The following is a 10,836-nucleotide window of genomic DNA, read 5'->3' as shown; positions in this document are numbered from 1 at the left end:
ACTGCTCTGGAATCTGTCCAGATGTGGAATGGCATATAAATGCTGTAAAGAAAGGAAGGAAGAAATTCCTGAAACGGTTCTCATGATCCATCCCTGTTCTTCCTTCACGGCAGGTAGCTCATTGTTGTCTCAGGCTGTGATCCAGGTTGGTAAATCTTTTACTCTAGGAGAGAGGGAGAAAGAGAGGGAAGGGACTTACTGTGCACTTGCACCCAAGCCTGGTTACCCTGGGAAGTTTTCCATTCCACTCTGAAGGGTCAAACAAGCCTGCCAGACTCAGAACTCCGCCTCCTCAGTCCAGGAAATGCTGAGCCGGAGCTTCCGCAAGTTCCTGACTCCCGAACAGCTCTGCAGAGCGTCCTCCTTACCTGTTCAGGTACTTGCTGGCTCTCTCTCACTTGTAGGCTAATTATACAGAGGATGGGACACCTAAATACGGACTCCGAAGGCAACTGGGACTAGGGCTGCAGAGCTTGAACAGTGTGAGAAGCTGGGTGCGCAAGATGGCAAAAGCCCTGAACAGCTGTTGCTTCTGCAGACGTGCGTGGCAGGTGTCTGCAAGCCAAATGCAGCACAGGGGGCTTATGCAGAGGTCTGCTGGTGCATAAGCACAGGAGGGGAGGTAGAAATGGGCAAGGAGGGAGGAGGACAGACGCAGCAGTCTCCAGCATTGCACAGATGCAAGCAGAGCCATGCACGCTTACAACTGTTGTTTTTATACTTTTTTAAATGTTTTGTTAAATTTTGTATACTTTTAATGTAAACCGCCCAGAGAGCTTCGGCTGTGGGGCGATCTATAAATGTAATAAAATAAATAAATAAATAAACTCCCAGCTCTTCCTTGTGCCAAAGATCACCTTACTAGCCCTCACTCCGCCCTCCGCTATTAGACATGACTAAGGGCTCTTGTTCACTCCCTGGCCCTGATTATGCTGTGAAGGTTTATCCTGCCAAGCTACTGATTTAAAAGCCAAGAGAGTGATGATGGTGAAAGCTATACCAGCAAAACCCAATCTGTTATCAACAGTTGCTTCCTGTCCAAATAGATTTGGGCCCTGCTGGATTCTCCACCTTCACCGGTGGCAAGAAAAGCAGAGTTAAGAACATCAGACGAGCCCTGCTGGATCAGACCAAGGCTCCGTCTAGTCCAGCACTTTGTTCATACAGTGGCCAACCAGCTGTCACACAGGGATCCACCAGCAGGACAAGGTGAAACAGCATCCATGTTCCCCAGGAACCGGTGAAGACAGGCTCCCTGCCTCTGATACTGGAGGTTGCACTTAGCCAGCAGGACTAGTAGTCCTTGGCTGTTTCTACACCTGCCTTTTTTCCCAGGGATCATCCCTGTGCATGCAAATGATACACAGGGGATCCCAGGCGTAGGCAGGGACAATCCCTCCATTTCCCTGGGAGAATCCTTAGGTGTAGAAGGGGCCAATGAGAGCTTGTTCCTCCAGGAATGTATCCACCACCACCCCTTTTAAAGCCATCCAAATTGGTGGCCATCACTACATCTTGTGGTAGTGAATTCCATAGTTTAACTCTGTGCGGTGTGAAGAAGTCCTTCCTTTCATCTGTCCTGAATCTCCCACCCATCAGCTACATGGGGTGACCCCATTGGGTTCTAGGATTATGGGAGAGGGAGAAAAATGTCTCCCTGTCCACATTCACCACACCACATGCATTCTGTGAGTTGTGTTTTAATCATGAAAATGAAGAAGCGGCTTTCCATATATCCCTGAAATCATTGCTCTGCTGGCTATGGAGAAGATCGAAGGGCACATAGACTCTTCCCCACATGACTATAGAAACTTTCTTGGGTCCTCCATGGCATTGGAGACACTACGTTTCACATCACACATCCACGTGTTTTCGGGTCTGTCTTTGAAGCCATAAGGGCTAGCCGCTTGCTTTCTACTTTTGAATAAAAGAAGCCAGTCTTCTTAGGATTCTATGCCCAGTAATAAATCCTGCCAGAATTGGTGCGATTATGGAAAACACACACAACACTGGTGACACATTCTTTGCGTTGCGTAATTGTACTTACCCGTGTGTCTTTCAGGTTCCTGGCTCTCAGGCGATGTCTTGGGAGGAGGGAAGTGGTGAGGCAGCCCCACGTCAGGGTTTCATCTGCCGCCTGGATCACCTGGTGATGACAGTGAGAAGCATCGCGGAATCGTCTGCCTTCTACTCTCGGGTACTAGGCATGGAAGTCATCTCCTTCAAGGTGCGGCTGGTGCTAAGTATGGCAAAGTGGATCATAGAATCATAGAATAGCAGAGTTGGAAGGGGCCTACAAGGCCATTGAGTCCAACCCCCTGCTCAATGCAGGAATCCACCCTAAAGCATCCCCGACAGATGCTTGTCCAGCTGCCTCTTGAAGGCCTCTAGTGTGGGAGAGCCCACAACCTCCCTAGGTAACTGATTCCATTGTCATACTGCTCTAACAGTCGGGAAGTTTTTCCTGATGTCCAGCTGGAATCTGGCTTCCTTTAACTTGAGCCCATTATTCCGTGTCCTGCACTCTGGGAGGATCGAGAAGAGATCCTGGCCCTCCTCTGTGTGACAACCTTTTAAGTATTTGAAGAGTGCTATCATGTCTCCCCTCAATCTTCTCTTCTCCAGGCTAAACATGCCCAGTTCTTTCAGTCTCTCTTCATAGGGCTTTGTTTCCAGACCCCTGATCATCCCGGTTGCCCTCCTCTGAACACGCTCCAGCTTGTCTGCGTCCTTCTTGAATTGTGGAGCCCAGAACTGGATGCAATACTCAAGATGAGGCCTAACCAGGGCCGAATAGAGAGGAAACAGTACCTCACGCGATTTGGAAGCTATACTTCTATTAATGAAGCCCAAAATAGCATTTGCCTTTCTTGCAGCCATATTGCACTGTTGGCTCATATTCAGCTTGCAATCTACAATTCCAAGATCCTTCTCGTTTGTAGTATTGCTGAGCCAAGTATCCCCCCATCTTGTAACTGTGCATTTGGTTTCTATTTCCTAAATGTAGAACTTGGCATTTATCCCTATTAAATTTCATCCTGTTGTTTTCAGCCCAGCACTCCAGCCTATCAAGATCACTTTGAAGTTTGTTTCTGTCTTTCAGGGTATTAGCTATCCCACCCAATTTTGTGTCATCTGCAAATTTGATCAGCGTTCCCTGCACCTCCTCGCCCAAATCATTAATAAAAATGTTGAAGAGCACTGGGCCCAGGACTGAGCCCTGCGGCACCCCACTCGTTGCCTCTCCCCAGTTTGAGAAGGTTCCGTTGATAAGCACTCTTTGAGTCCAATTCTGTAGTCAACTGTGAATCCACCTAATAGTTGTTCCATCTAGCCCACTTTTAACTAGTTTGTTAATCAGAATATCACAGGGCACTTTGTCATGGCCCAGTGCTGAAGAAAAAAGGATCAGTTAGCATCTGTCAAGATGCTGGGGAAGGCAGGGGGAGAAAAACTTCTAATTCCAAAATGAAAATCCAAAATGAAAACACAAAGCCAAGAAATAGAGATTGTGCTGCTTTTCATGAGCTTGTGAAAATATTATGTGTTTAATTCTTGGTTGCTGTACCAAGAGGAAAGTTCTGCATTTATTTCTAACTCCTGATTTCTCTCTAGTGTTATTTATTAGACTTTACCAAGGCCACAGCTAGACCTAAGGTTTATCCTGGGATCATCCAGGGTTCGCCCCTACCTGAGCACTGGATCCCCTGTGTGTCACCTAGATGAACAGGTTTGACCCCTGGATGGTCCAGGGATAAACCTTACTTAGCTACGGCCCAAGTATCTCTTTGGGGGAAACTGCATCATGTCATGTGTGTGGCCCACAGACAACCCCTCCATAGTTCTGTGACCAGCTAGGGTGGAATAAATGTAGGAAAATAAGCAAATATCTAGAGTTTTGCTGCATAATTGTTAGCTCAGGGCAGGAATATGCCTTGTTTGTTTTTACATGTAGGGTATACACTGCCCTTCTCCCAGTGTAGACCTTAGGGTATGGGCATTTCTACATGAGGCTTTTATTCCGCGCCTTTAATGAGGCTTCTGCTTCCAGATCCTTTAAGGAATTACGATCAGCTCCATTACAAGGTGGATTCCTGCATTGAGCAGGGGGTTGGACTTGATGGCCTTATAGTTTTTATACTGTTGTTTTTATGTTTCTGATGTTTTTTTAAATTTTGTATACTTCTTAATGTTTACCATTTTTAACTGTTGTAAACCACCCAGAGAGCTTCAGCTATGGGGTGGTATATAAATGTAATAAATAAATAAATAGGCCCCTTCTAACTCTACTATTTGATGGTTCTATGATTCTATGATAAACCTTAAGAGCAAATCAAATACCATTTTGCTATGATGGTTGATCATAGCAAAATGGTATTTGACTTGCTCTTAAGGTCTGCTTAGGTATACATGGGAGGAGGTGATCCCTTAGGGGTTACCTGACCCTAGGGCTTTATTTAAAAGTGAACACCAGCATTTTGAATTGGTTAAACTTTGTTTTTAATCTTGCATTTGCCAGTCCTTACTTTGGCAACTGTTGAACATCCCTCCTCACCCTGAATCTGCATTCCCTTTGCTTCATTAACAGGGAAACCGCACGGCCTTACATTTCGGGAACCAAAAGTTTAACCTCCATGAGGTGGGGAAGGAGTTTGAACCCAAGGCCCACAGGCCCGTCCCTGGTTCTTTGGACCTCTGCCTCGTCACGGAGATGCCGCTGGGACAGCTGGTGGAACACCTGAAGGTCAGACACTGCAAGATGGAACAAGGAGGAACATTCAACCCCAGCCCAGGCAACCAGCCTCTGCTATCCCCAACCTGGTTCCCTCCAGATGTGTCGGCCTCAACTTCCACCATCACCAGCCAGTCAATGGCCATGATTGCTGGGAATTATGGGAGTTGCAGTCCACACATCTCCACAGCACCAGGTTTGGGAAGGCCTGCTGTAATGGATAGCCCACAGATATGCCTTCAAGCGATGTGCTGTGACCCAGAGGTGTACAAAATGGTGCATGGTGTGGCGAATGCGGATAGGGAGATATTTCTCTCCCTTTCCCATAATACTAGAACCCAAGGGGGTCACATTCCATGAAGCTGATTGGTGGGAGATTCAGGACAGATAAAGGGAATTGCTGTTCACACAGTTCATAGTTAAACTACGTAATTCTCTAGCACAAGATGTAGAGATGGCCACCAATTTGGATGGCTTTAAAAGGGGGTTGGATAAACTCCTGGAGGAGAAGGCTATCAATGGCTACTAGACCTGATGGCTCTATGCTATCTCCAGTATCAGAGGCAGTATGCTGATGTACACCAGTTGCTGGGGAACATGGATGGGAGGGTACTGTTGCACTCATGTCCTGCTTTGTTCATCCCTGGCCAACAGCTGGTTGGCCACTAGTGCTGGACTAGATGGACCCTTGCTCTGATCCAGCAGAGCTCTTCTTATGTTCAGAGAGTGTTCTGTTGCCCATTATGCTCTTGATGGAGAGGGTGGGGTGAGGGCACTTCTTGGAACTTTACTCATTCATTCCCCTCTTTCTTTCAGGCCTGCGGGGTGAGAATTGAAGAAGGCCCCGTATCCAGGACTGGTGCAGTTGGCACAATAACGTCTATTTACTTCCGTGACCCAGACCGGAACCTGCTTGAGATCTGCAATTACAGCAATCAGTTAGGACAGGAATTGTCCTCCTCTAGGCTTGCAGAAGCCACCATTTAAGTTTGGAAGAAACAGCTATTTGGGGGTGGGGTGGGGAGAGTGCAATAGAGAAGAGGGTACTACCAACTCCCCTCCAGCCACTCTGCCCCATGCTTGAAATCATCTCACCCCTTTGTATTAAATTGGCAATCCAACTTTCACACATGGGCCAGCCACCAGCGGGTATTGTCCTGCCCTGTGTATCTCAAAACCCTTAAAAAGCCAATCCAGCCAAATGCATCCATAAGACCCCTCTCCTCAATCCACAGTCAGGCAAGACTTTATAAGGACCAACCAAGCTATCTCAAAGTCATGAGTGGAAGCTTTTGAAAAATCCAGAACTCTTCATCCTGCAATGCAGTGGGTGGGGACAGAGAGAGAGGGAGAAAGAGAAAAAGTTGGTAGCACGTTAAAGCTGCAATGTCTACATCAATCACAGTCTTCATATGACACAACAGAATGTCGGAGGAGACGAGTGGGACCTGCCATAAAATGTTGCAGCGTGTGGATTGCTCCTGCTCAGTGTTCCTGCCAGCCATGTCCATTTTCAAAACACTCCATTCCATTCCCCACCCCCACCCCCTCCTCAAAGTCCTAGACCTTCCCTTCATGGTGCCATATTTGCACCGCTCTGCCACCAAACCCCGTGGTATCGCTGTTGCGGGGTAGCGGCAAGGAATCTTAACAGTGTGAGATTTCCAGCGGACATTCAGCTCACCGGTCCTGCTCCCTGCTCCTCACCCAGCTTCCAGTGACCAATCAGAGGTTGCCTTCCACCTGCCCTCTTTTGTATCTGGTCACTCTAGTATAGCTCCTGGAGGACTACTACAGCTTTAACTGTTGGGACGAAGAGGGAATTTCACCAGGTGCTGCATGGATACAAATGACACCTGCTGAAATTCCCTTTTCTATGCAACTGTTAAAGATACAGGAGTCCTGTCCTCCTTTTCATACGGTCACCCTAGACTTAACTTTGTTAGGCTATACTATGATGGTTTCAGGTTGCATCTAGGACTGCTCAGACTCAGAAACACACAATGCTGGAAATTAATTTTAGATGGTGAATTGGTTAAAAAGTCAATAGGTGCCAAATTAGGTAGCATCAACTAGTGATTGGAGGGAATGCAAACCTTAAAAAGTAAAGTCTTAGATTCACCACTAGATGGTAGCCTTGCTTTTCTCAAATGAACACAAACTGAGAGATTCCCACCTTGCTCGGCTTGTAGCTGAACCATCTTGCAGGCAAAGGGTATTCTCACAACCCTCTCAGCAAGGGGTCAATGCCAGGCAGGTGTGGGTGGAAGCTCACAAGTGTTGTTGCAGGGATGCTGTTAGGAACAGCAAATGCTTTTTCCGCAGGGTGAGTTATTGTGTTGTCTGCACGCAGCGGTTTTTCCACAGGGTGGGTTATCGTGTGTCTTTAACAACAGCAAGTTTAATAGATCACAGAAGTTCAATAACATTTTGCAATAACTAATAGTGTTGCAGAAAATGACACTTCCCAAATAGACAATAACTGATAACGTTGCAGGAAATGATACTTCCTAAATTGGATAATCATCTATAACTGAGATCTATAGGAATACCTGATGAAGACATCATCTGGATGAAACGGAGATACGCCAAGGTTCTGTAAACATGACTGTTGATAAAGAGATTAACTGTCAAAGTGGTTGTTAAATAGACCAGCATAACTGATACAGTGGTTTTGAAACTCTGACGGATTGTGTACATACATAAAGCAATTGGCGCAATTGTACTTGTATTTCAATTATAAATTTGGCAACTTAGGGGTCCAGTACTATTTTGCAGGTTACACTAGGAGTGTTTATACAGATGTCATTATTAAGGGCCTTATCCTTTCTGTTTTGTTGGGCTAATATACTTAACACCAATTTCAAGTAATTTCCTGGGGCGATGAAACTCCGGGTATATTCAGATTTATTTCCTGGTTGCTTTGCCTTAAGCTAATCGTCAGGGAATTAATTCAGTGTTGTCTGAAGGATTCACATTTTGGATCCTTTTCCTCCTTACGTGACTAGAGATAGGAACACATTGCTGAGGTTTTGATGAGGTTTTTATTGTGGTTTTTAAACATTTAAAGTCTTTAGCGTTTCTTTTATCATGTATTTGATGGTTTTAATTTTTGAGACGATTGGGAGGTATACAAATATAAGACAGAAAGAAAGAAGATACCTTGAGAAATGCACTCAGTTCAGCCCAAGATGCACAACCCTTTGGCTCATCTTGATATCCAGCTTCATCACACCAAGGTTATACTGTGCAATCACTGCGAATTGCGTGCAAAGGACTCTGAAGTTTTCCAGTTTATAATCTCCTTTGGCTGTGAAGTACTCCCATGCATCCTGCTTTAATTGTGCTATAAAGCCAAAAGAATCGTCCTATTTTGCTACCTGTTTAGGAGCGAATTATTTGTTGTTTTCCGAGCGGCCACTGGGGGCGCAGGAGCAGGATTTGATACCCTTAAGCTTCAAATTAAACAAATGCTTAGATCTACGTAAGTTTTAAAGATAAATACATCAAAATTGGCACAGTAATAGATATTAAGGAGAGCTTTAAGCATACCAAATTTGAAACAGATTGGGTCATCCGTTGATTTTTTTTAATGATTTTTTAACATTTCCCTCCTTAAACCCATTTCCTGGTATGCAAAGGATCTAGCCGCCTGGTAGCAACAACAACGGCGACAGCTCAGTGTACAATTGTGGTGTTCTAATCATTCAAGGGAAACAGGTATGTGGGATGAAGCTCATATTCTTAGTAGGAACATACAACAGAAACTGAATTGTTGATGTGCATTTTAAAGAGAAGTTGGAAACCTGCTAGAAAAGATGGCATTTTATGCAATTTTACAAATATTCAGAAGGCAGAATTAGGTACATTTCTGAATTGCTTAAGGGAAAATTCAAAGTGGCCTAAAATAACACTGTAAAAAGTGATAGTGAGGGTGCATGCATGCATGTTCTCCTGGAGCTTCTGAAACCACAAGAGTCTCTGCTTACTTGCAGGAAATTAAAAATGTACCAGTTACAAAGTAAAACTATTTATAAAACCTACTTAAGGAATTGTGGTGTTCTAATCATAGAATAGTAGAGTTGGAAGGGGTCTATAAGGGCATCTAGTCCAACCCCCTGCTCAATGCAGGAATCCGCCTTAAAGCATCTCTGGCAGATGGCTGTCCAGCATCTTGAAGGAGTCCCTGAAGTCCCTAAGTCATACTCCCAGGTTGTAGTACTAGGTCTCTTACTGTGTTAACACTGCTGGGACCATTCAAAAAGCGAATTCTTGCTTTCCCCCACCTTTTCTTCTTTTATGGAAAGGCAGAAGGTGGCACTGTTGAGCTTTCTGAATGTCCAATAGCATTATTTGCTCTGCTAGGAGTAATTCTTTGTTTCGGTTTTGTTTTTTCCTTCCTGTTCAGGAGTCGCAACTGAAGGTGTGTATTGAACTGTTGGCAGCAACATCCAGGTTCAGAAGCTATTCAAGGCCTTCTTTGTTAAGAAACATTCATTGATAGTTGGTTTTGCTTCCTAAGGGAAAGCGTACCAAGGAGAAGTGGACTTAATAGTGAGGTAACCCCTTCAAGGCAGCTTTACAAATTAAAACATGTACAGTTAAAACAGATACAGATAATACAAAAATTAAAAAGTTATTAAACATACAATATTCAAACATTTAAAAACATTTTAAATACTTTAAAAAAAAAAAAAAAAACCACAACCCAATTAATCTGCTTGGGACTTCATGTCCTCCATGACAACTGTGAGGCTGTCTCAGTTTTCATCGGCCCAATACATAGGGCAGGGTATACCCTTGACATGGTCTTTGCCTCAGGGTATGAGGGGGGTGGTCTGGATATTGGGGGGATGGAAATTACCCCGCTGTCATGGTCAGACCACTTCCTGGTGAAATTTGGTCTCACGGTGCCAGACCTTCTCTGCAGAGGTGGGGGACCCATTATTATTATTATTATTATTATTATTATTATTATTATTATTATTATTATTATTATTATTTCCTGCCTTTTCCCCAATACTGGGACTCAAGAGAGGCTTTACAAATTAAAACATGCACAGTTAAAACAGATAAGAGATATATAAAAATTAAAAAATAATTAAACACACTACAATATTAAAACATTTAAAATGCGAATAATTTAAATAAATCCAATATATAAACAGCGCATAAACAGAGGTCCAGACTACAGAAAAGTTTTAGCCTGCCTGCAGAAATATACCAGGGAGGGAGCCAATCTAGTTTCCATGGGAAGGGAGTTCCAGAGCCCTGGGGCAGCCACTGAGAAGACCCTCTCCTGCATTCCTACCAGGTGTGCCTGTGATGGTGGTGAGAACAAGAGGAGGGCCTCTCCTGAAGGTCTCAGAGTATGGGCAGGCTCAAAAGGGAGAATATGGCGGTGGGAGCATGGCGGACCCCCAGCCCTGCCATGTGGGTAGGGTGATAGGGCCAGTGGCGGGGATGAGATAAAAGCGGAGCTGTCAAGCGTGTCCTCCCCCTGGCCCCTGCCCCTGCCCCTGCCCCTCCCCCTCCCCCTCCCATCACTGGAATCATGTGAAGTGAGAGGAGTGAATATGGCTGAAGGAAACAGAAATACCAGATTAGTCAAGATTCTGGCTGGGTAGAATTCAGAGGCCATGAATGAAACATGGGGAGATTTGAGATACAGTGATTGAAGGCAGATGGGGCTGGCTATGTGGCTACCCTGCAGTCAGAAGAACACTTTCAGGTGTTAGATTTTTACTTGTAGAAATAAATTGATAAGCTCATAGGTTCTGAAGAAGAGCAAAGGAAACTTTGAAGCTGAAGTTGAAACATTTCACTTGCAAGCCATTTTGCTGAGCCCCCGAATTACAGTCTGTATAATTTAAACTGTTACCTAATAACATAACTGGGAAATTATATAAGGAAATTTGGAGTATGCATTTTCAGTCTGAGTATGTGCAAAGGGATAATTTTAATTTTACAAGCTTGGGAACAGAGAAGGGAAATATGAGTATATAGCCAGAAAGAAAGGGAGTTTGGTAAAGATTACATTGTTGGGAAAGGGTCCAACAATGGGCCCAATGTTGGAAAGAGTCCAACATTTAATTTTAACGCAA

General features: G+C 44.5%; 1 protein-coding gene across 1 annotated transcript; it reads left to right on the top strand.

Moving 5' to 3' along the window:
- The first annotated feature begins 253 nt into the window (after positions 1–253).
- Positions 254–6,075, top strand: GLOD5 (glyoxalase domain containing 5). The gene is made up of 4 exons (XM_063141873.1): positions 254–376; positions 2,063–2,227; positions 4,589–4,744; positions 5,549–6,075. Exons 1-4 carry the CDS (start codon positions 305–307, stop codon positions 5,717–5,719), a joined length of 564 nt encoding a protein of 187 aa, XP_062997943.1. The 5' UTR covers positions 254–304; the 3' UTR covers positions 5,720–6,075.
- The last annotated feature ends 4,761 nt before the right edge of the window (positions 6,076–10,836 follow it).

Source organism: Elgaria multicarinata, chromosome 15, assembly GCF_023053635.1.
Source record: "Elgaria multicarinata webbii isolate HBS135686 ecotype San Diego chromosome 15, rElgMul1.1.pri, whole genome shotgun sequence".
In the NCBI taxonomy this organism is placed as follows: domain Eukaryota; kingdom Metazoa; phylum Chordata; class Lepidosauria; order Squamata; family Anguidae; genus Elgaria; species Elgaria multicarinata.
This window is presented reverse-complemented; position numbering and strand designations above follow the sequence as displayed.

Excerpts from the sequence above, each read along its gene's own strand:
- GLOD5 (XM_063141873.1), top strand. The coding sequence starts at position 305 with ATGCTGAGCCGGAGCTTCCGCAAGTTCCTGACTCCCGAACAGCTCTGC. Across the intron at positions 2,228-4,588 it reads TGGAAGTCATCTCCTTCAAG|GGAAACCGCACGGCCTTACA; the intron begins GTGCGGCTGGTG and ends CTTCATTAACAG. Across the intron at positions 4,745-5,548 it reads AGCTGGTGGAACACCTGAAG|GCCTGCGGGGTGAGAATTGA; the intron begins GTCAGACACTGC and ends TCTTTCTTTCAG.